The sequence below is a fragment of the Bubalus kerabau genome, chromosome 2, assembly GCF_029407905.1.
Source record: "Bubalus kerabau isolate K-KA32 ecotype Philippines breed swamp buffalo chromosome 2, PCC_UOA_SB_1v2, whole genome shotgun sequence".
Lineage (NCBI taxonomy): Eukaryota > Metazoa > Chordata > Mammalia > Artiodactyla > Bovidae > Bubalus > Bubalus kerabau.
The window spans coordinates 75700144-75727418 of NC_073625.1; the positions used below are offsets into that span (position 1 = coordinate 75700144).

The 27275-nt window shown below is 35.4% G+C and overlaps 1 protein-coding gene across 1 annotated transcript in view; it reads right to left on the bottom strand.

Moving 5' to 3' along the window:
* GBE1 (1,4-alpha-glucan branching enzyme 1) overlaps positions 1-27275 on the bottom strand; it is a 318830-nt gene that overhangs the window by 243170 nt on the left and 48385 nt on the right. The window contains exon 2 of the mRNA XM_055567831.1: positions 7151-7320. Coding sequence (XP_055423806.1) covers positions 7151-7320 — 170 coding nt within the window. The remainder of the gene's footprint in view (positions 1-7150; positions 7321-27275) is intronic.

A 27275-nucleotide genomic window follows, 5' to 3' on the forward strand; every position in this document is an offset into this window, starting at 1 on the left:
CTGGCAAGAGCAGAAGTACACACATGAAGTAGATCCTTAGTCTACTCCCCACGCATGCTCAGCATCCTATGGGAAACAGGCAGTATCACTTACAGTGAGCGTGTCAAGCAGAAGTAAAGTCTAAAAAGTAGATAATGATTAAGTAAATCTCCACTGTACACCTATTCCACTGAAAATGTACAATTCATCAGTGAACACAAATAAAAGCAATGGGAGACTCAACATCAGACTAGCGAGCTAGAGAACATTCTGACAATTTTCTACAAAAATGCCTATTAGCTAATTAGTTGTTTTAAGTTCACATACATCAAAGAGTTTATTTTTCAGCATTGGTGCTGGTTTAGTTAACAGTCCTAAAGCCTTCTACCTCTGCCTTGTAACTTGCCACTCAGTCACCAAAATAAACAGTATCGAGTTCCCCAGACTACTTTGGAAATTCACTTTCTAGAAACTTGTTGTGTGAGTGCTCAGTCATCCTGTCACGTCCAACTCTTTGCAACCCTGCAGACTGTACCCCAACAGGCCCCTCTGTCCATGGGATTTTCCAGGCAAGACCACTGGAGTGGGTTGCCATTTCCTTCTCCAGGGGATCTTCCAGACTCAGGGCTTGAACCCACATCTCTTGTGTCTCCTGCATTGGCAGGCAGATTCTTTATCACTGTACCACCTGGGAAGCCTTCTAGAAACATCACCATTTCCAATAAGGCAAACTGAAGGAAGCCAACTAACAAAAATGCATTCAGAGAGGACCCATGGGGAGTGGAAAATGTCTACACTGCAAAAGACTCTCAGAAGTTCCATCTGAATCCTAAGGTCAGTAGACATTTCAAAGAAAACGTCTTAACAATCTCCATTGAAGCATTACCCTACCTGGCACCCTCTGCTCCTACAGGAAAGACTCTAAGATATCAAAAACTCTGGCAGATTAACACTTTATATTTTGAAAATGTGTTATTTGCCAGGGGAGTCTTTTATGTTATTATTCCTTATTTTTTATAAGTCTCCATAAAATCAAATTCTGCTTCCAGGATCACTGACATAAGGCTTAGCCAAATTATTTGGTTAATGAAATGGAAGTGAGACCACATTAGCCACTTTTGAACTGAAGCTTTTAGAGCCATGACAGGTTCCCTCCACTGCTCTTTTTCTCTGTCACCAGATTGGCACATCTCACACAGGGGCTGCTCCATCACCCTGGATGCTGGAAAGAATGTGACACTTGGGACAGAGCCACAGCTGACAATTGCAGCCAACATGAGCAAGAAATAGACTGTGTTACTGTAGGCAATTAAAATGGTGGCGTTTTTTTGTAACAAGCCATACCACAGAGAAAGCGAACACAACCACCACAGATTTAGCTGAAGAAAGAGAATACAAAGGAGGTTGAAATCAGAACTCTACCTTCCAACCAGAAAGGACTTCTAAACCAAAAAAAATAATAATCACTCTTTTTCAGATCAACGTTTTTCAAACTATTAATATCTATGATGATAGGCCAGTTACCTTTCCTTTTTCAAATTTCCAATCTATTCCAGACCAATATATAAAGGATTAAAAATGAATTATTAGAAAATTTAAAGAAGACTTTCAAAATTTAAGCCCCAGTATTTGTATTATCATTATTAGATTCAACAGAAATAAAATTCGTCTGTCAAACTGCTATTAGGTTTCTAAATGTGTACTCCCAATTTCTGAGAATATATTACTGTAAACCAATTACAGGACACAGAACCACACTGCTCCAAGAGCACACTTTGAGGAGCACTGTTTCAGAGCATGTGAAATTAAGAAATATAAATGTTTTTGTGATGATATAAACTTCTTCATACTTGTATAAGTGGAAATGAAATTGTAGACAAATTTTGCCCAGAAAATAAGTAAAAATTTTCTTTATTATCTTTCCCACTCTGCAAAAATATCTGTGGTTCTTTTTTTCTATAGGCATAAAAATCAGGGTTTTTTTATTTTTCTTTCCCTTTTCTTTTTCAGTCTATCAATGATAGACATTTAGGTTATTTGAAAAGTGCCTAGCTCCCAGACTTAGTAATTTTAAATGAAATGTTTTCAGTTATAGCGAATAGGAACCCAATTATTTCATATTGACATATGTAGTTTACTGCCTTTCTCTCTACTTATTATTATCTAGCTACTGGAAAGCAGCTAGTTTTCTTCAATTATTTAGCAACCTGCAATAAACATGATTTAGTTCTAAAACCCCAAGTATATTTTAAATCGCATTTAATTTTCTAAAGAATGAATCTTTCCTTTATTAAAGATAATTCAAAGTTTCAGAAACTCATCTCAAGCCATTAAAGTAGCTTCTGTCTGGCTCAGAAATACTTTTTGGGTGGTAAGATTCCAATCTTGATGAATGTCATTATATATACACTGTCCTGGGTGGCTGCAGCAGCTGCTAGCTGCTTTAAAAAGCTAGTTAAAAGAAAAAAAAAAAAAAAAAAAAGACTGAAAGGAAAAGAAATGATTGTTTCATTTTCTCTCAAATGAAGAAAAATATGTGTAATATATTTAAAGTGAAGGTGCTTTCCAAGTCTTAAAAATGTGGATGGCAAAAGCCAGAGCTACTTCAGTTTGGGCAACACTGAGACTATATCAATTGATTTTTTCAAGGCCTTTTAAAATTAATAGGATTTTTTAAATAAGAAAAAGAAAGAACTTTGCAAATTAGAGTAATTTTTCCATTAAGATTTCCGTAGCACTAAATGATGTATAAAATGTCTTCACATTTGCAATCTAGTTAGTATCTACAGCAACCCAGTTAGAGAAATAAGAGGAATATCATCGCCTTTATCCCTATTAAGCCAGATGAAGAGCCAAGTTTCGAGAGCTCTACTTGGGTTCAAACTCAAAATGCCATTCTTTTCTTTTTTTTTCCTCTACACACCAACTCCTGGTAATTCTTTCTTAAAGATCATTTATATTTTACAACAGTAAACATTTGTACCTAAAATATTTTCAGGTCAGTTGGCAAAAAAATATGCTAGAAAAACATAAATTTACCAGCAGTTCTATGAGTACAGAAAAGGACAGTGCAATTTCTACAATGATTAGAAGACGAGAGAGACATCACAATATGCTAACATAATTTGACTACTGGTATAATTTCTTATAATACAGAATTAAAGTCGACAGTCTTTAATTTTCATTTCCTCTGAAAAATTATCAGTAGTAGATGGTTAATGATTTTAAAAATTGATTTAAGATTTCCTTTTACTATTTTCCTATTACTGTAAATATAAGTACAGTCAATTTATGCCTTCACAGAAATGAGGTTTTTATATTGGTTTTTGAAGATATGTTTTACATTATCTTTGGAAGTGTAGGGAAGAGGTAGGTACAAAAGCAGTGTTTTAAATTATATATGTACACACTTTCATGATAAAAACATAAGTAAAATTATGTTACTTTTTACATCACTGCTGCTGCTGAAAAAAAAATAGGTTTATTTTAGGTGATATTTTAAGTATATACATAAAAGTTAAGCTTACTGTTACATTAGATGACAAAGTAAGGAAACAAATTCTTAAAAATGATCATGTTATAGTTCAAAGTTATTTCCATAGAATCTTTTGTTTACTGCTGTTTCAACTTAGCTGATAAATATGAAGTTATATGAATACAGTTAAATGCTTTTAAAAACATTTTAATATCATTACCTAAACACCTAGAATAATTTTAATTAATCTTCATTTGCATTTCCTAATTTTAAAAAAATCAACTGTAATTTTTTTAGCTAGTTAACACAAATTGTATTTCCACTTCAGTTTAGTACGTTTATACACTGGAAGACTTACTATAAAATCAAACACATTTTTGATGCTGAGAAAAATCTTAACAAAGAAAAATAACTTTCTTCTTACTCAACTCTTTGACACATGAAAAAAACAGATTTTTATGTAAATAAGGGAAAAATAAAATAGAGAATTCCTTAATTGTGTTTTTTAAAAAGACATGTTTAGTTCAGTAATGTATATTTTCAGTTATGCTGTCAGTATCATCAAAATTCTGTATTATACAAAGTCATACTAAATTTATACTCAGGTGTAACATTCTCTCCCAAAGACATACTATTTTTAAATGCATTATTAATCTAGAATTTTGGCCCTACTGTCAATTTGAAAGTTGCTTTTATTTATTTTTAAGCCAAAGCTCTTCAGTGAGAAAAGTTTGAGATCCCAAATATAAGCAGATCCTGAGAGGTTGCACAGATTCTTTACTGTCTGAGCCACCAGGGAAGCACCTCAGGATCTCCTTATATTTGGGATCTCGAACCCAGGGTTTGATCCCTGGGTCAGAAAGGTCCCCTGGAGAAGATGCTAGATACTGGAGCTACCCACTCCATAATCCTTGTCTGGAGAATTCCATGGACACAGGTTATAGTCCATGGGGACCCAAAGAGTTGGGCATGACTGAGCAATTAAAACTTTTACTTTCTGAGACCATATTCATGACCAAAAAAAAACCCTTCATCTAGATAAGTAAATATATTAGACATTTAAATTTCCCAACATACTGCTTGTTAATCATTTTAACAGTTAACTATATTCTATCATACTTCCTATTTTCTATCACATTTTCATTTATATTAGACATTCCTATCTCTCAGGTAAAAATAAAGGTCCACAGATTAAATCTGATATTCTTCCTACCCTTAGAAACAAAATAAATACTGCCTGATTGAAAATAATTGACAGAGTACTGTTTCAAGTACAAGGAGAGATTTTAAATTATGTGACATGTCTTCACAAAGAACAGAATTTTCAAAAATCAAATTAGATTTTTAAAAGTTAAGCTACTTTACACTAAAATAGGAACTAGATAATTTTTAGTGTTCTCTTTACAAAAGACTATATAAATTATTATACTTTTAATATTTAAGCATTTGAACTCCTTAAAAATTTTAAATACAAATTCCAAACATACACATGGCTCAACTGGATTTACAATGCACAACTATATAGCTACCAAATATAGTTTCATATAGTTTCCCATATTTCTATATCTCTAAAACCTGTTTAGTGGATTCAATCATAAATATGTGGGAGAGGTTACCAAATGCAAGTACCAAGTTTTAACTGAGATTCTTATAGTACTTTTTTTCTTGGTATATGTACATAAAAATCTAACTTAAACATTATCAAGCAACACCTCTCAATAAATGGCAGTAAAAAAAAAAAAAAAAAAACTAATAAAATATAATGCCCAAAAGCACCTTGATTAGAGGTTGATGCAAAACAAGTCTATTAACAAAAAGCTAGCAGTCAACACACTCACTCAGAGAAGATGGGGAAATAGTCATGTTTATATACAACAAAAAATTATAACAATTTTAACAATTTAAGTGAAAAGACTTATAGCTTCAAAATATATTTCATAATAATCACCTGGCCATGTTAATCTGAATCAGCAGATGACATGATCTTTCTTAAAACATTCCCTAAAGTTTTCACTAACTTCTCTAGAAACACAGGAAGCTTATGTCATCTAATTTTGGGAATGACACAAAGAATAACTTATAGTCCTTTGACCTGTTCTTTTCAATAATAGAGCCACTAAACAAAGGTGGCTACTGAGTGCTTAAAATGAACTTAGTGTAATTGAAAAAATAAATTTAAAGTTTTATTTAATTTTAATTACTTTATTAAATGTAAATTTTAAAACTACCACTCAGTTGAGTTGCTAGAACTTTTAACAATGTTTGGAAAAATTTGGGTATGCACTTTAAACTGCAAATTGCATTAAGTCTAAATATAGATCAAGTATTTCCAATGAAAAAATACCCACCAGATTTAGAAGAAGCAATACAAAAGAATGAAAATATCTCACTAACAAATTTTACATTGATTACATGTAAAAATATATTTTGATATATGGGATTAAATAAAAAAAACCTATCATTATTAAAATTCACTCCATTTTTCTCCTTTATTTTTTTAATATTACCATGAAAATTTTTAAATTATATAAATGATGCTCATTATATTTCTATTGGGCAGTGCTGCCTTAGACTATATAAATAAAATCAAAAATTTATTTAAAGTTAGGTTACTTAAGGTATAATTTGCACACAGTAAAACTCACCCTTTTATATGTATACTTCTATAAATTCTGGCAAATGTATACAATCATGAAACCAACACAATCACAACATAAAATGTTTCCATTACCCCAAAAAATGTCCCCTGTTTCTTATCAACTTGTCAACTCACGCCTCCTACCCCCAAACCCTGACAATTCAGTTTTCTGTCCCTATAGTTTTAATCTTTCCACAACAGGATAGAATATAGACCTCTGAGTCCAGGAAAATCAAAGTTTAAAGACCATACTATCCTATGGTGCTAAAGGATTATTATTATTTGATATTTCCTTTCCTTGTATTATGAACATTTTGTCAAGGCTTAGTTTTCCAGTTATTCCATTTTCAAAACTGAGTTTCTTTGCCTGTCACTATTACAGTAATTTATTTATACTTATAGAATAAAACTGAGCAGATTATATATTAGTTATGTACTTACAAGGCTTCTACTAAACTGTAAGCTAGAAGCCTGACTTATAGAGCTACTATACTGAATTGTCTAGTGAAATTAACAGTGCAGATAATAAGGCTGAGAAGATATGTCCCACTGTGTTATTAAAAAAAAGAAAGGAAAGGGAAAAAACAAAGAATTGACTGATGAAGAAGTTAACCCTAATTTAGATGTTTACATTTACTGAGGTCTCAAAAAAAGATTAGAGGATGCAAGAACTATGATGCCAAATAACCAGGAGCAAATGCTAGTGGAGACTGAACCTAAACCAAAATTTTTAACTGAATTGGTATTGGTTTTGTCAGAGCTTGCTAACAAGGTTGAATAAATTGGGAGTACTCTGCCTAACACAATTTTTCTCACAAACTCTGTTATTTCTGGCACATGATTATATAGAATATAGTTTTAAAAAATACATGTATCACATCAAATTAGAAATACTTTTTAGCATATAAAGGCAAAGACTCAAGAAACTCAACGGGCTCTATCTGAAAAGTAGAATATTTGTAATCAATAATATTCATAAAAGTTAAATATATAACATCTATGTTTTAAGTAAATAAATGAAATGCTACAACTAACTTTAATGGTTCTAAAATACTTACTGAAGTCTCCAGTAAGAAAAACTCCTTCAGCTCCTGGGGCCCATTCTTTGCAGTATAAACCACCATCAGCGCATCTGTGGACGCCAAATGATTCATAACCTCTGGAAAACCTATCAATACCACCTTCATTCTCTCCAATGTCGTTCAAAGTCTGGTTAAACCGCTTATACCTTTGAAAAAGTGCAAAAGAAAGGAAATTGTAAAATCAAATAATCTTCCAGAAAAGCTGCTGTAATTAAATATCTGTTTTACTCTCATTCAGGGGAAAAAAAAAAAAAAAAGATATCATTAAAGAGGAATGATGTGAATAATTTCATTTATTGCTAGAAGTTACCTGGTAAGATATCATTCTTATATCAAATAAGCTGAACTAATCCAACTAACTTTTTTTTTTGTAATTTCAAGCATTACAGTATGAGAAAACATGATAGTTACATTATTCCATGATATTTTAAAATCAGCATTATAGCAACTTCTATGTCAAGACAGTATAATGAAGGAGCATTCCTACATCTATAACTTCAACACTGAAAGAAAATACAGTTAAAAACCAGCAAGAAAAATAAAATTACCCTACAGCAGGTCTTGCATACTTTTCCTGTTAAAGGGCAGAGAGGAAATATTTTAGTCTTTGCTAGCCATCTGGTTTCTGTCACAATTACTCAACTGTGTCTCTGAAGCATGAAATTGGCCACAGACAATATGTAAATGAATGGGTGTGGCTGTGTTCCAATAACACTTTATTTACAAAAACAGGTGGCAGGGCCAAATTTGGCCTATGGGTTATAGTTTGCCTAGTCCTGCCCTACAGCAACTAACCATGGAAAGAACATTCATCACCTCAAACTATGAAAGCCAGCGGCCATGAGAAGAAACCAAAGATTCCTTTCCAAGCAGGATCAAGAATAATACATGGCTGCTCTTGACCCTCTCCCAGACCCCCAGAGCCCACAGTTAGGACTGGTACACCAAAAACATATTATTACTTGCACTTATTACCCCAAGTCCGGGGAGAAGCAAAGTAGAACAAAACTGGCAAAACTAGAGAAGTGAAGCATGTGGCGGGTATTCTCTGTCAGAAGTGAAAGTTCTAGAACTGTGCAATGAATTGACCAATGCCCATAAACTTCCCTGTGCTTCCCCACACCTTGAGGGGTAATCAATAAAAGTCCCAGAAAGATAGTCATGAATCCAAATAGAAGTATAAAGGAAATACGCAAAATGTCAGAAGCTAACTAATGAAGAACACCTCAAGTGAGGTGAACAGAAAAATAATCTTTATACAAATGTTTCAGCCTGTTGTTGCTTAGTTACTAAGTCACGTCTGACTCTTTTGCGGCCCCATAGACTGTAGCTTGCCAGGCTCCTCTGTCCAGGGAATTTCCCAGGCAAGAATACAGGTGTTGGTTGCCATTTCCTTCTCTAGGGGATCTTCCCAACCAAGGGATTGAATCTGCATCTCCTGCAGGCGGATTCTTTACCACTGAGCCAACAGGAAAAGTCCGTTTCACACTGTACTTCAACATAAATAAAAATGAATTCAATCATAATAAAAGCTTAGAGATTATATTAATATGATAGAATGATAGAATGAGAAGTAAAATGCAACTGCAGACCCAAGGAAATAAAAAGAGTAACAAAATATATCATTAGAAAAATAATAAATTAGAATTGGCAAGGAACTAAGTGTACGTGCAACAACAGCAACAAAAAAAAATTAGGTAAATGAACAATTGGAACTTGATATGATTAGGAAAAAAAGACAAAGAGGACTTCCCTGGTGGTATAGAGGATAGGAATCTGCCTGCCCATGCAGGGAACATGAGTTCGATCCCTCGCCCAGGACGATTCCATATGACACAGAACAATTAAGCCCGTGCTCCACAACTACTGAGCCAGCACTCTACAGCCCATAAGCCACAACTGCTGAAGCTCTCATGCCCTAGAGCCATGTTCCGCAACAAGAGAGGCCACAGCAAAGAGAAGCCCACGCACTGCAACTAGATTAGCCCCTGCTCACTGCAACTAGAGAAAGTTCACACACAGCAATGAAAAGACCCAGCTCAACAAAACTTAAATAAATAATTAAAATTTAAAAAAGAAGGCTTGATTACCGACACAATCAATAAAAAGAAAAAAAGACAAATTGAATATAAACTTAATCGATGCAAAATTAACAAATATGATCAAAATAAGGATACCTGGTGACTCTGAAGAACAAAAATAAAATGAATATAAATCATATAAAATTGTACAATATTTCTTACACATTTAAATATGCATTTTAAAAAGAACATACTGTGTTTTAAGAAAAATTGGGAAAACAAACACACACACACACATGCACACAGAGCATCACCCAGTTTAAACTATTGAAATTCAAAGGAGAAAGAATTTAATTCTATGGACAAGTGGTACAAAACGTTAAGGGGGATGGGTACATATTTTTTGGTAAAGGAACATCACATTAAAGACCCAAAGATAACAAAGCCAATAACAAAGCCAAGCCCACACCATTCTGAGAAAGAAAACTAGTATTCTAAGGATATTATGTGAGACACATGCCTACTCAAGCTTAAAGAATTCTTTAAATATTGCAAATTTAAAACCAGTTTTAAGTCTATGACACTAATGAATCATTCTTGGGGAAAAAAAATCACTTTCCATAAAATTTAGGCAATTAAAAAACTAAAAACACACCAGACAAATGGACAGTCATTGCAGCCGTTTGGCTGAGCCCTAAGTCCTTAAATATAGAACCAAGGCTAGACAATTGTGTAATTATGTGAATGTGGTAACAAGAAAAGAATCTCAATGGACGGGTGAAAAATTTGATTTATTAAAAAACAACAGATATGTGAAAGGGAGATGGAATAAATGAAAGAGTGCTCAGACTCATTTTTTAAAAATAGAGTCACTCAACACTAAAATTCAAGATTGTTGTCATTATACCTTTTTATCTCTTCATGAACTTAGATGGACAATTTAAAGAAAGTTATGTGTAGATTTAAGTCATTTCTTTCATTTTGTTTCAGTAAGTTTGTTTAAAATCAAATTTAACATATTTATTTTCCTCATGTTTCATTATATTATTTCTATCAAGCTACTTTTCTACCCTCTTACCTATATATAAGCACATAAAAATATCAAAAATGATATTCTCTTAATACCAGTGGTGATTTTTTTGGTAGCACTTCTATTTTCTTTCTTCCTTGCATTATTCTAACTATAACAAAGAAATGCCATTTAAACAAAATAAAGGGTTTTTTCCTTAAACCTATAAAATTTTTAGAGTATTAACACATCTATATAATCCATAATTATTACATATTCATAATTTTAATGGGTATATGAAACTATGTCTATAAAACTTGGGTAATTTAAATAATTTGAAATAGATCAGTGGGACAAAACTGGGTTCTTGAAATGGTCTTGAACATATAAAAAAATTAAACACACAATAAAAGGATATTTCAAGAAAGAAATGTGAAAAAGAAAGAAAGCAATGGCTTACCTATTAAGATATTGGAATCTAAGTTTAAAAATTGGACCTCTAAAATCAAAATAACTTCAAAAGGTCAAAGTTATAAATATTAAATTAAAAATAAACAAAACCAGGAGTTCACAGTAAAAGAAATACAAATGGCCAGAAAACACATTGAAAAGACACTCAAATTCAATCCTAGATTTAAAAATTCCATTTTCCACTTAAAGACCGGTAAGATGTGATAGTCTGTGCAGACAGAGTACAGGTGCAGGAAAAAGACATTTCCAAATACTCTTTAACAAAATATAAATTAGATAACTATTTGGCATTAGCTAGCTATGAAAATTTCTAAATCACAGTCTTCAACCAAGTAATTCCATTTCTAGAAATTTACCCCTTGAATATATCACACAAGGAAGTAAAAACATCTACATGTACAGTGTACTGTACAGGTAATCATTATGGCATTATTTAAAATACCAAACCATAGAAAATACCTACCTGTTCAACAAGAGAGGCTGGTCAAATTAACTGTGGAACACACAAACAACAAATTACATGAGATTCATTATGAAGAACGAGGTAGAATGAAATGTACTGATATGAAAAGATGTCCCAAGATAGATGGCTTAGGGAAAGAAGTTGCAAAGCAGTTTTCCACAAAACATCTCTTTGTATAAAGAAATATTCATACAGCTACAGATGGCATGTAGATGGTATTTTCACAGGGCCCCTTCCCCTGCACCAGGGGTTGGATTCCAGTGGGCTGGGGCGAGCAGGGGCCTTAAGTTCCTAGCCCCACCATGCTCACATTTACTTCAAAGACAGGAAGAGGTACAGCACAGAATCTGATCAGTGGAGTGCAAAGCCTATGGGTATGGTGGGTGTGAGTGGAGTATTTCAAATATGACCCCCTTTTGTATTGTCTATATATATCCAACACATACAATACACATGCCCGCCTGGAAGTGCACATCCCCATGGTTTTATGAAAATGCAAATTATATTTACTCTATTACTTGAAACAAATTAACTTTTAATGAAATGATGTAACTCCAGTATCGCTGGCAGTCTTTACTCCAAAGGATGCAAACTGAATTACTGACAGGAGCCAGGCAGGTAGCATAAATATAAAGAACTGCTCCTGCATAAGAAACACAACAGCATGATGATAAAAGAGTAACCAATGAGGCTAGCCTCAGAGTATGGAAAACAAAGTAGAAAGGAGCTCAATTGAGATGGGGAGGACAAAACCCAGGGAAAATTGACAGCATCTGTTTAAAAGCTCTAGCCTATTGTTACAAAAGATTTGCCAAATCAAGTAATTATTCAAGAATGAAAAATATTCCAGATTTTTCTATGAATCCTCCCTAATTTAACATCAGCAACTATTTCAAAATACTTTAAATACTGATCTAGGCAAAAGAAAAGGCAGCAGAAGAAAACCTCAGTCTATAGCTCTAATAATAGATTTGTATGCAAACTCTCTCATACTCTAAATTCTATGAGAAAATGATTTTTACCTCTTAAAGATACCATTCGGCTACAACTCTCAATGCATGGAAACTCTAATCCATATGAGATGCATAAATAACAACATTTAATGATCAAATGGTATAAAACAATCAACAAAATAAATCTGGATAGAAGTAACAAAACTAGAAGAGAAAAAATAAGTAAATCTGGACTTAGGGTAAAAAAAAAAATACATACACATATATTATCATAAAACAAGAAAAATTACTGATTCTTTTTTTAAAAAGATATCAGCTTTTGGAGGGCAAATAAATGTGGCAATAATTTTATTGTTAATGTGGTTATAATATCTTTAAAACACATTTTAGATTTATTTAAAGTTTAAAAAATAATCCTTCTTAAGACATTTCAAAAGATATATACAAATGTGCCATTTACTGAAAATTGAACAGAAATAGGATTATAGCATGATATTACTTTAACTAAATATCTTGACATCCTCAAGGTCAGCCCTAAAGCTTCTGATACAGAAATACACATTCCACTTTGAAATCACTGTGGCTCAAAAAAGAAAACGCCTGAGGATATAGCAAGCTCATCATGCCTGTGCCCTCTCCTACTACAGTCGACTCTCTTAATATTTTGCTATGAATTTATAGGATATTTAAAAACTGGGTCAAATTCTTGGTAACCAAGAACATAAAATGAGTTAGTATTGTAACTAGCATTTTGTACAGATATAAAAATATTATAAGATTTAATATTTTCATTGATGTTTTTAATCCTCTTTGCAGAAAGAAAGAAATATAGGCACAGATAAATATGAAAGTTGCTCAAGGTCAAGAAGGTAATAAGCAACAGAGATGAGGTACTATTCATCACAAAAGGTATTTTTAAAAAATCAGGAGACATAATCTCAAATTAAAAGTCACATTTCCTCTTAAAGAAAGCCCCATAACTTTAATTCATAAAGTTATTAATCTTATAATTAAGAGGATCAGATAAGGCTCTAGAAATAAACAGTGTAGGTTCAAATTCTAACTCTATTACATAGTATATGTAACCTTGAACAAATTACTTAACCTCCCTTTTCCTTAATTTCTTCCCCTGTTAAGTAGGGGAAATCTGATAGTTTATAAGGAATCAAAGAAATGATGCCAGGAGTCATCCCCACAGTAACCAGCATATGCTCAATAATTTTAAACTGTAGCTTTTCACCACCTCAGTGAGAAGCACCGCTGTATTATACTTTTTAATTTATAATTTCTTAAATTACACCACTTATTTAGATTTTAATATGCATGCTAATTATTAGTAAACATTAAGGACTGTTTCTCCTTAAATTTCCAAAGCATTTAAGAATATTTATTTTTTCCTGCTATGAAAAGTTATAAATATAGGCATACTAACATATAACATACACTAGGTACTCCAGATTAATCTGAATGTGTGGATTATAAAAAGTTTGGAAGAAAACTAAGTAAATTGGATAGCCTAGGGGAAAAAAAGTTACTTTAAGGAAATAGTTAATGCTTAGTTTGGAAAAAAAAAAAGAAACCAGCTAAAAACCTTTGCTCTTTTGTAAGACATTTCATCTTAGATCCATACTGAAGTTCTAATTTCAGGCAAGGTTGTGAACACTGGAGATATGTCAGAGGAGATGGATCATACCTTATCTGGAAACACCTAAGATGTAGAATTCTTTCTCAAGTGCTTCTGAGTGGGTCTGAAACACAATGAACCCATGGGGGAAGTTCCTTCCATGCTAGCTTAATTCTTTTCAAGATTTTATATAGTCATCTATTTCCTAAAGGAGACTTGGAATAGAGGCAAGAAAAAGCACAGAAGTAAAAGCTCAACAGGAATTTTTAATAAACTAAAAAAGGGGAAAATAAGGTTAAAGGAGAGGGGAACTGAGTATTTTTTTGAACAAAAAAAAATTGCTTTTTAAATCACCCTTTCAAAAGACTTCAAGGTGACTGGCAGAAATTTTCATCTTAAAGCACAAAGTACCTGAAATATACAGACTTCTCTATATATTAAATCTGTCAAGTGAAGAGTAGGCATTTGAGACTTTAAAGTGAATAGTTTCTGTCCCTCAATCAAGGATAAGTATTCAACAACAAAAAAAAACCCACAACATATTTCAGTTTAGTTCAGTTTATTACAGTTTAGTTCATTCGGTCAGTCGTGCCTGACTCTTTGCAACCCCATGAACCTCAGCACGCCAAGCCTCCCTGTCCATCACCAATCCTGGAGTTCACTCAAACTCACGTGTATCGAGTCGGTGATGCCATCCAGCCATCTCATCCTCTGTCGTCCCCTTTTCCTCCTGCCCCCAATACCTACCAGCATCAGGGTCTTTTCCAATGAGTCAACTCTTCGCATGAAGTGGCCAAAGTACTGGACTTTCAGCTTTAGCATCATTCTTTCCAAAGAACGCCCAGGGCTGATCTCCTTCAGAATGGACTGGTTGGATCTCCTTGCAGTCCAAGGGACTCTCAAGAGTCTTCTCCAATACCACAGTTCAAAAGCATCAATTCTTTGGTGCTCAGCTTTCTTCACAGTCCAACTCTCACATCCATACATGACCACTGGAAAAACCATAGCCTTGAATCAACAGACCTTTGTTGGCAAAGTAATGTCTCTGCTTTTCAATATGCCATCTAGGTTGGTCATAACTTTCCTTCCAAGGAGTAAGTGTCTTTTAATTTCATGGCTGCAGTCACCATCTGCAGTGATTTTGGAGCCCCAAAAAATAAAGTCTGACACTGTTTCCACTGTTTCCCCATCGATTTCTCATTAAGTGATGGGACCGGATGCCATGATCTTCATTTTCTGAATGTTGAGCTTTAAGCCAACTCTTTCACTCTCCTCTTTCACTTTCATCAAGAGGCTCTTTAGTTCCTCTTCACTTTCTGCCATAAGGGTGGTGTCATCTGCATATCTGAGGTTATTGATATTTCTCCTGGCAATCTTGATTCCAGCTTGTGCTTCTTCCAGCCCAGCATTTCTCATGATGTATTCTGCATATAAGTTAAATAAGCAGGGTGACAATATACAGCCTTGATGTACACCTTTTCCTATTTGGAACCAGTCTGTTGTAGCATGTCCAGTTCTGACTGTTGCTTCCTGACCTGCATATAGGTTTCTCAAGAGGCAGATCAGGTGGTCTGGTATTCCCATCTCTTTCAGAATTTTCCACAGTTTATTGTGATCCACACAGTCAAAGGCTTTGGCATAGTCAATAAAGCAGAAATAGATGTATTACAGGGTAAAAATATTTATTGTGTGCCAATAATTGAAGAACCTCCCTTTGATAAGTTTATCAGTCCAAGAGAAGACTGTTCAGCTCAGGACAGGAAAGGGGTGAGATAAGCAAATGCTAACAGAAGAATAAATATAACAATAGAAAAACTAATGGGATAAGGCAAGATTTAAAAAGGCTCTAAAAAGTGGCTGGCATTTGTGCTATATCTCAAAAGATGAGTAGTATTCTTTAGCAATTAAGGGACAAGACAGAGAAGAGCTTTACACGTGTACAAATTAAGGCGGTCCTTGTGGGCATGAGGACTAGCTTTATGTAGCTGGATAGGAGGAGGCGTAGAAATGTAGAGTTAAATCAAGATGGAAAAGATGACTTTCAGTTAGATAATAAATTAAATGAAAAATAAAAACCTTTAAGACTTTAAAGAGGAGATAACTGATACTATCAGAGACAGTCTTTAAAGGGAGCAGTCTGAAGGATGAATTTTAGTAGACAGAATAATATTAACAAAGTCTTTATTAAACAGACTGAACATTAAAATACCAGAGTCTGTGAACTCTCTTGTTATACTGGTCAATGAAAATAATTTTAAAAGTGACAGTATAGTAGACATGGTTTTTTATTTTTGAATGCTTTCCTTATATTTAAATGTTTATATATACTAATCAATAAATAAATGTATAAATTTTCAAAATTTCACCTAAAATGTTAGTGACACTTCCAATCTGTGTTCAATTTAGCACACACTCCAATCTTCATCTATCAGGAAACAGTAAAAATGGGACCATTTAAATAAAAGTGACAAGTGAGAAGGGGTAAACTCATCCATTTATTCCACAAATATTACTAAGCATCTACTATACATCCAATGCTATGAGAGTCACTGAGAACAGAGATGAAAGACAAAGCCCATGCCTTCAAGACATTCTTTGTTATGTGTGGGAAATGGTAGAGAGAAAACCAAGGACTGAGAAAGCATTCTGTAAGATGAAGATTTATATTCAGAAGATAGAAGCAGGTAGACGATAAATATCACAAAGACAGGAAAAATTATCTGTTTCGCACACAGATATACCTGCTGCTGCTGCTGCTAAGTCGCTTCAGTCGTGTCCGACTCTGTGCGACCCCATAGACGGCAGCCCACCAGGCTCCCCCGTCCCTGGGATTCTCCAGGCAACAACACTGGAGTGGGTTGCCATTTCCTTCTCCAATGCATGAAAATGAAAAGTGAAAGTGAAGTCACTCAGTCATGTCCGACTCTTCGAGACCCGATGGACTGCAGCCTACCAGGCTCCTCCATCCATGGGATTTTCCAGGCAAGAGTACTGGAGTGGGTTGCCAGTGACCTAGTCATTTAAAATACTAGCACATATTAAGTACTCAGCAAATAAATATTTAATGAGTACCTACTACTTCCCAGACTGTGGTTAGGGAATGGTGATAGGATGGTTAAATTTAGATTTAATATTAGGATTATTACATCTGAATTTGCCAAAAAAGGTCTGTATAGTCAAAGCTATGGTTTTTCCTGTAGTCATGTATGGATGTGAGAGTTGGACCATAAAGAAAGCTGAGTGAGCACCAAGGAATTGATGCTTTTGAACTGTGGTGTTGGAGAAGACTCTTGAGAGTCCCTTGGACTGCAAGGAAATCAAACCAGTCGATCCTAAAGGAAATCAGTCCTGAATATTCATTGGATGGACTGATGCTGATGCTGAAGCTCCAACCCTTTGGCCACCTGATAGGAAGAGTCAACTCATTAGAAAAGACCCTGGAGCTGGGAAAGACTGAAGGCAGGAGGAAAAGGGGATGACAGAGGACAAGATGGTTGGATGGTATCACCAACTCAATGGACTTGAGTTTGAGCAAGCTCTGGGAGATGGTAATGGACAGTGAAGCCTGGCATGCTGCAGTCCATGGGGCTGCAAAGAGTTGGACATGACTGAGCGACTAAACAACAGCATCTGACCTTGAATTCCAATCCTACGTCCTAGCAGCTATAACTAAGACTCAACATCTCTATCTAAATAAGAATAACAGAACACATTTCATAAGAACCAAATGATAATGAAATGAGATAATATACCTAAAAAGCTTAGTATAACACCTTTCACAAAACATGATGAATAAGCATACTGTTAGAACAATAAATATACTATATGATTGTTGGATTTGAGAGCAGCATAGAAAAATCAATAGCCTCTTCAAATATAAGAAAGATATAATCCACCATAACTGTACAAGACTCATTTACTATGAGACATATATCCTTCATAAAGTAACCAAAATTGAAAAAGACACATGTATGACAATGTTCTATGCAGCTCTATTTACAATAGCTAGGACATGGAAGCAACCTAGATGTCCATCAACAGATGAACAGATAAAGAAGCTGTGATATATATATATACACACACACAATGGATTATTACTCAGCCATAAAAAAGAATTCGAGTCCGTCATAATGAGGTGGAGAAACATAGAGCCTATTATACAGTGAAGTAAGTTAAAAAGAGAAAAACAAATATCATATCATATACTATCATATTCCATATACGCATATATATAGATTCTAGAAAGATAGTACTGATGAACCTATTTACAGAGAAGCATTGGAGACACAGACATAGAGAACAGATTTATGGACATGACTGGGTGGGCAGGAAGGAAAAGGTGGGGGTGTATGGAGAGGGTAACATGGAAACATATATTACCTATTGTAAAATAAAATGGGAATTTTCTCTATGACTCAGGGAATCCAAACAAGCCTAGGTAATAACTTAGAGAGGTGGGATGGGGACGGAGGTGGGAGGGATGTCCAGGTGGGAGAGAACAAGGGCAAACCTATGGCTGATTCATGGTGATGTTTGGTAGAAACCAACACCACACTGTAAAGCCATTATCCTTGAAATGAAAATGAATAAATTAAAATTTTTTAAAAAGAAGGCAGCTGAGTGCCATAGAATTAATGCTTCTGAATTGTGGTGCTGAAGAAGACTCTTGAGAGTCCCTTGGACAGCAAGGAGATCAAACCAGTTAATTTTAAGGAAATCAACCCTGTAGGACTGGGTTGGACTGGAAGGACTGATGCTGTAGCTGAAGCTGCAATACTTTGGTCACCTGATGTGAAAAGTCGATTCATTGGAAAAGACCCTGATGCTGGGAAAGACTGAAGGCAGGAGGAGAAGGGGGCGACAGAGAGTGATATGGTTGGATAGCATGGATATGATGGATATGATGGTGATATGGTTGGATAGTGCAATGGATATGACTGTGAGCAAACTCCAGGAGATAGTGAAGGACAGGAAGCCTGGTGTGCTGCAGTTCATGGGGTCCCAAAGAATCAGACATGACTTAGTGACTGAACAACAACAACATGTATTCCCTCAGTTCCACTTTGGTCCAGGCTTTGTACACTCATTTGACTGGCCCTGTGTAAGTGTGGCTTGCAAGGAGCTCCTAAAAGAAGCCAGATACTATTAGGTTGGTGCAAAAGTGATTGGATTTCAGACTGTGAATTTTAAATCTTTATAACTAGGCTCAAACATATCTTTATTAATTAAAATGGAATCATTCCAATCAACACATTTTTTCCAACAAAAAATAAGTTTGCTTACTCCTAGAGCATAAAAGTCTGTGATTCAGGATTTGACAAACTCTTGGAAAGCATTTTCTGCCTCCTGGGCTTTGGAAATGATTTCCCTGCAAAAAGTTGTCGAGATGTTTGAAGAAGTGGTAGTGAGTTGGTGAGAGGTTAGGTGAATATGGTAGATGAAGCAAAACTTTGAAACCCAATTCTTTCAACTTATAAAGCATTGGTTGTGTGACATGTGGTTGGTTGTTGTCACAGAAAAGAACTGGGCCCTTTCTGTTGAATAAAGCTGGCTGAAGGTATTGCAGTTTTTGGTGCATCTCATCCATTTGCTGAGCATACTTCTCAGATGCAATGGTTTCACCAGGATTCAGAAAACTGTAGTGGATTAGACTGGCAGCAGACCACCAAAAAGTGACCATGGTCTTTTTTTGGTGCAAGTTTGGCTTTGGGAAGTGCTTAGATGATAAAGAATCTGCCTGCAATGCAGGAGACCTGCATTTGATCCCCGGTTTGGAAGATCCCCTGAAGAAGGGAATGGCAATCCATCCAGTATTCTTGCCTGGAGAATTCCATGGACAGAGGAGCCTGGTAGACTGAAGTCCATGGAGTTACAAAGAACTGGACATGACTGAGCATCTAACCCATTTCCGTGCTTCTCAGTCCAGCCACTGAGCTGGTCATCACCAGTTGTCATATAAAATCCACTTTTTGTTGCATGTCACAATCCAACTAAGAAATGATTCACTGTTGTTGCATAGAATAAGAGAAGACAACACTTCAAAATGATGATTTTTTTGATTGCCTCAGTTCATGAAACAATCCACTTATTGAGTTTTTTCACCTTTCCAATTTGCTTCAAATGCCAAATGACCATAGAATAATTGATGTTGAGTTCTTGGGCAACTTCTCATGTAGTTGTAAGAGGATCAGCTTCAATGATGGCTCTCAACTGGTCATTGTTCAACTTCCCATGGCCAGCCACTACAATCCTCATCTTCAAAGCTATCATCGCCTTTGCAAAACTTCTTGAACCACCACTGCATTGTATGTTCATTAGCAGTTCCTGGGCCAAATGCATTGTTGATGTTCGGAGTTGTCTCCGCTGCTTTATGACCCATTTTTAACTCAAATAAGAAAATTATTCAAATTTGCTTTTCATCTTACATAATTTCCTTAGTCTAAAAAAGATAGAAAGTAAACTACGAGTAATAAGTCATTAGCAAAACACTTAAAGTGAGAAATGCACATTAAAATGATGTATAACATAACCACATTTATTAAGAATTAGTACTCCATTATCAAATGGCTAATTTCAACAATGTAAAAATCACAGTTACATTTGCAACAACCTAACATAACATGCAGATGACACTACCCATATGGCAGAAAGTGAAGAGGAACTAAAAAGCCTGTTCGAAAAAGTGAAAGAGGACAGTGAAACAGTTGGCTTAAAGCTCAACATTCAGAAAATGAAGATCATGGCATCTGGTCCCATCACTTCATGGGAAATAGATGGGGAAACAGTGGAAACAGTGTCAGACTTTATTTTTGGGGGCTCCAAAATCACTGCAGATGGTGATGGTAGCCATGAAATTAAAAGACACTTACTCCTTGGAAGGAAAGTTATGATCAACCTAGATAGCATATTCAAAAGCAGAGATATTACTTTGCCAACAAAGGTCCGTCTAGTCAAGGCTATGGTTTTTCCAGTGGTCATGTATGGATGTGAGAGTTGGACTGTGAAGAAGGCTGAGCGCCGAAGAATTGATGCTTTTGAACTGTGGTGTTGGAAAAGACTCTAAAAGGAGTCCCTTGGACTGCAAGGAGATCCAACCAGTCCATCCTAAAGGAGATCAGCCCTGGGTGTTCTTTGGAAGGAATGATGCTAAAGCTGAAAGTCCAGTACTTTGGCCACCTCATGCGAAGAGCTGACTCATTGGAAAAGACCCTGATGCTGGTAGGGATTAAGGGCAGGAGGAAAAGGGGACGACAGAGGATGAGATGGCTGGATGGCATCACTGCCTCGATGGATATGAATTTGAGTAAACTCTGTGAGTTGGTGTTGGACAGGGAGGCCTGGCATGCTGTGATTCATGGGGTTGCAAAGAGTTGGACACGACTGAGAGACTGAACTGAACTGAACTGAATATAACATGAAAGTGTGGAGAAATAAAGGCCAAACTTTTAAAAGGATAAACTTTGACCAATAAGAGAAAATGGGAAATAATCCTCATATAAATCTCTCACCCTTGCTTCTATAGGTCTGGTGTGAGTAAACAACCAGCTTTATAAAGAAATACATTATCTCACATAAGACACTGATTGATTGACTTGGATATTATATCACGTTGCAGTGTATGAATATACAAAAAGTCAAAAGAAAACCAGGGTATGTGATAACCCAGTCATGACACCAACTGCTCCCAAAATGAAAGGAAGACAATTCACTTCCATCATCTCATTTCTATTCAAACTGATAGTAAAATGTATGAACATGATTTTTAACTCAAGCAGTTTTTCTTACTTTTATAACCCTTACCAATGCCTATGCTCTATGATTTGGGCTTAGATGTTAATGAAATGAGTTCTTTAACATATAGAACTAATCTAAGACTAACTGGTATGGGTCATGTATTATGATTCAGGCATGTTGACACACTATAGAAGGGAATGAATTTAGAAACAAAAAGATAGGTTTTATTGCTACCCTCATTAGCAAACTGACCTTAGATTTTTCCCTTAAATGATCTCAGAGTTTCAGCCTGCCCATTTATAAAACAGAAAGATAATACCATTAATATGAGGACTACTACTGTGATTATATAAAACTAGCCAAACAAAAATTAATTATTTTATGGTATGCCTCATCTTCTCTTTTTTAAATAAGAAATTAAGGTATTTCTAAGTAGAAAAAAATAAAACATTGAAAAAATTAGAATAGTTACATCATGCTAATTATGTGTTGTGCTTAGTCCCTCAGTCATGTCTGATCTTTGTGACACAATAGACTGTACCCACCAGGCTCCTCTGTCCATGGGGGTATTCCAGGCAAGAAAACTGGAGTGGGTTGCCATGCCCTCCTCCAGGGGATATACCCAACCCAGGGATCAAATCCAGGTTTCCTATATTGCAGGCAGATTCTTTACCATCTGAGCCACCAGGGAAGCTCCATGCTAATTATAATACAATAAGAAAATATAAATGTTAATTCAGTTACAAGCAAACAGTAAGCATGTCACTAATTTTTAACCTTTTAAGTAAAATTTTATTCATCTTTCACCATCTCTAAAACACAATCAAATGCACTAAGAACAATCTGATAAATATATCCTCAGAACATATTTAAGAGCAAATAGTTGATTTCTTATTTTCTGATGTTACAGAATAAAAGCTATTTAAATAACTATTTTGTTCTTACTTGGCCAAAATTTAAATGTAATTTGGCTATTTTGTATCTCAAATTAATTATACATATATATATAAATTAAGATTATATAAAAATCATTAAATCTATCTTTTTTGGAAAGAGGAGGACAAGGCCGATCAAAACTGTTAACTTTTAAAAGCGAGTGTTGTGACCATTTAAAATCATGTCCTGAAAGTAAGTAATGCCTGTTATTTATTAAATGTTCTTTCCTAATTCTGGTACTGGGCCATAGAGGTGAAGGGGTGGAAGGAGGTCACCACTGACGTCCTTCCAAATCTAAATCCCATAGAACCCAAACCATGAAATGTTCATATTCAATTAATGAAAAGCTAGAAATAGTTCACTTGGTGGTATTAGAAAGCTTTACAATACTCTCTATTTTAATAAAAGTAAGTTTTTTAGAATTCAATATTTAGGATTATGGAAATGACATTTAATGACCCAACATAAAGAACCTACTATATAGCCATTAATATAAACATATTTTGACTTAACAGATTAATTAATTAGAATAAATTAACAAAATGTAGCTAGAAATTAATTTTAATCACCATGTCTTGTCTCTTGGCTGCAAACAAATTAATAATATATTGCCCTTGCAGTTTACCAAGGTATGATTAATGGTCAGTATTAAAATTTCTGGGGTCTTCTGGCAATGTGAAAACCTGACTGCCAAACTAGAAAAGAAAAAGTCCTCTGAATGTAATAAATCAGAATTACTGAACGTAAGCCCTGTGAGATGGCCCATCTGGTCAGGCCTGGAAGTGTCAAGCATTGTCCCAAACACTTTAAGCAGCCAGCCTCTTTATCAGCCACCCTCTTTCCAGTCACACTCCTGTTCACGTCTTTGCTACATGCTCTGCTGATTACCTTGGAAAAGGGCAATGCTGTAACTGTTCAACTGACCTTTCAGTTTATTTTCTCTTGTGTAATATGAAACATGAGCTAACACAGTCTTAGTCTACTGATTTTTACGAAGAATACTAACTTACTGTTTCAACAGCTCTTGGCTCAAATAGCACTCTGTTCTGTGGTCAGGTTTCTCTGCTGGGAAAAATTACATGGCAAAGACCAATGGTTTGGGCTACAGAGATAGGAGCTTGAGGTCTTCCATGATGCAGACCACAATCTGCACAACAACTGCACACAACCACACAACTCCTGAGTGTGTGTGGCCAGCCAACCTGAGGAGATGCAAGTCCAACCTTTTAAATTACCAAGACAAAATTGTTCTTAATATGATTCACTGTATCAATAAATAGATTAAAAGCAATGATGGTTATGTCTTTTGTCTTTTAGTCTTTCTTTTTTTTTTTTTCTTTTTTTTTTAATTTTATTTTATTTTTAAACTTTACATAATTGTATTAGTTTTGCCAAATATCAAAATGAATTTGCCACAGGTATACATGTGTTCTCCATTCTGAACCCTCCTCCCTCCTCCCTCCCCATTCCATCCCTCTGGGTCGTCCCAGTGCACCAGCCCCAAGCATCCAGTATCGTGCATCGAACCTGGACTGGCAACTCGTTTCATACATGATATTTTACATGTTTCAATGCCATTCTCCCATGTCACTGTTACTCAAATACTGTCAAAAATTCTACACTCCCCCAAATAGAGAAGGAGGTTAAGGAATCAAGAGATACAAGATCAAGACAGACTCTAAGGTACTAGGTACATGAACTTCAGGAGGATAACCACCCAAGGCTTTAGCTTCATCTTCTGTAAAATGAAGATGCTGAATTGAAAGGTACCGTCCCCTTATAGCTCAGTTGGTAAAGAATCCACCTGCAATTCAGGAGTCCCTGGTTCAATTCCCAGGTCAGGAAGATCCACTGGAGAAGGGATAGCTACCCACTCCAGTATTCTTGGGATTCCCTTGTAGTTCAGCTGGTAGAGAATCCACCCAGTTCGATCCCTGGGTTGGGAAGATCCCCTGGAGAAGGGAAAGGCTACCCACTCCAGTATTCTGGCCTGGAGAATTCCATGGACTGTATATAGCCCATGGGGTCACAAAGAGTCGGACACAAATGAGCAACTTTCACTTTCACTTTTCACTTTCATCCAGGTCTAAGGACCTATAATAGCTCTTTACCTGTAATTGTAAAGAATCTGCCTGCAATGCAGGAGACTCAGGTTCAGTCTCTGGGTCAGCAAGATTCCCTGGAAAAGGAATGGCTATCCACTCCAGTATTCTTGCCTGGAAAATCCCATGGACAGAGGAGCCTAGTGGGATGCAGTCCATGGGGTCACAAAGAGTTGGACATGATTGAGCGACTAACACACACAATCCGTTCTCTAAGTTTCGTTGATATGAGGTTGGGTCCTAATTCCTCCAACCAAGAAAGGAAAAACGGCACCCTAATACAAAGGTTATTTTGGACATCTCCTACATACACAGACTATGTATATTTTAGCATGCACAAGTAAAATAATTTTAAATGTATCATTTATCCTAAAATAAAATGCTGCCTATAAGGCATCTATGAAACATAAAATGCAAAGCAAATAGTCTATCAACTGAAAATTTACAATAAATTATAAACATCACAATTCATAAATAATAATGAATGAACTAACACCTCATAGAATACTTACTATGCTCCAAGCATTGTTAACGATTAACTTATTTAAGCCTTCACAATAACTCAGTATGGAGGGCTACAGTCCATGGCGTGGCAAAGTCAGACACGACTGAGACTGAGTGCACGCGTGCACACACACACACACACACACACACACATTATCATTCTCATGATACAGATGAAAAAACAAGAGGTTAAACTATTGGGTTGGCCACAGAGTTCATTTGGGTTTTTCCATTAGCTGTTTTGGGAAAACCCAGATGAACTTTTGACCAATGCAGTATTTTGACTGCTGCTGCTGCTGCTAAGTCACTTCAGTCGTGTCCGACTCTGTGTGACCCCATAGACCGCAGCCCACCAGGCTCCCCCGTCCCTGGGATTCTCCAGGCAAGAATACTGGAGTGGGTTGCCATTTCCTTCTCCAGTGCATGAAAGTGAAATCACTTAGTCATGTCCGACTCCTAGCGACCCCATGGACTACAGCCTACCAGGCTCCTCCATCTATGGGATTTTCCAGGCAAGAGTACTGGAGTGGGGTGCCATTGCCTTCTCCCAGTATTTTGACTAAGGGTACACAACTATTAAGAGGATGAAGCTGGAATATAAATCCAAGGCTTTGCTTCCAGAGTTTTATCTGTCCTTAAAACATTACTCATAACACCCAATAAATTTTACATGTAACAGTTTCTCAATTGATTTGGATTTCTATACTAAATTTAAATTATTTGTCACTTAGTATTTGTTAAATAATTTTCAGATACTAAATAGCTGATGAAAAAATCTTTTGTTGTATGTTAGAGTGATAAAAATGCTCAGAGTCATCAGAAAACTCATTTAAAAATTAAAACTTGTCATATTTACACTAAATAAACAAATCTACAAAGCATTTTTTTTTCTGTATTACTTTGTAAAGTCTAACAAAAGGCAGAAATTGCATTTGTACTGATTCTAATTACCCAGAGAATTTTACAGGTGTACCTGTCACAATGAACTTGAATTAACTGAGATGAAGTAAAATAAGCAAACAAGACCTGTTTATAGATCTTGACATATAGTTTCAAAATGGATGATTTTTATATCATTACCAGATAAAAACTAATGAACACTAATTTTTTTCATCTAAAAATTACCAAAGATAAGAAAGCTTATATTTGGGTACTTGGCAAACCAACAAACCCAACCACACATTTGAATTTATTAAAATATAGCCAGATCGCCATGCACTTTATCCTCATAAATGTTTTTATATTAGAAACAGGATAAATGAATCAATTTTCATGTTGACAATGGCACAGCACACACTATACTAATATATCAAAGAATCTAAGGAGATATATATACCTCCAACAAAAAAACTTCACATCCTTTGGACTAAATAGCCATGAAACATCAAAGGTCTATCAAACACCCTGACAAGTTTTTTGCCTTTACTAAGGGAGAAAAAGGTTTCAAAATTCTGTCAGCTATAAAACCAAAAGATCAAAGAGCTTTCACAGCGACTCCTAACATATTGGCAAGATCTCTTTTAAGTTATAAAAATACAAGTTTCATATCTATATCCATCTATCTATCCATCTACTTGTGTGTCGACACAAGCGTGTCGCGTGCACGCACACACACACACAGATGTCGTTTTTACATCCAATGACCTAACACAGACCAGCCATAATAGGTCTAAAACCCAGAACAGTTGGACAAGTAGAGTAGTCTGCTAGATTGTCTGTATATCTCAGTTTAATATTTTTCCCAATTACACATTTTATTTTTTAAATATTTACCCAAATTGAGATTAAGTATTTAAATGCTATTGACCAACAATACTTACAGGTTTTTGTAATGAAGTATGGATATAAAACATTTTTAAATTTCATTTACCATATTATCAAGAATATCTGCCCCAAATTAAACTACTATAACAAAGACCATAATGCGATAAGCAGATTTGAAGCAAAACCTCAAAGTTAAATTCCATTCAGGTACAGTTAAATCTCTTTGCTAATAATGCCACCCCCAGATGCTTAATTTAGTGAACTATTAAACATCAGTAAAATGGACACTTTAAATTCATCTAGAACTCTTACTGCTTATGGATCATAGTTTTCCAATTCAGGGTTCCCAAAATGTTCTGGCCAGATCACATGTTTTAGTCGCTCAGTCACATCTGATTCTTTGCAATCCCATGGACTGTAGCCCACCAGGCTCCTCTGTCCATGGGATTTAAAACAGGAATACTAGAATGGGTAGCCATTTCTTTCTCCAGGGCATCTTCTTGACCCAGGGATTTAACCC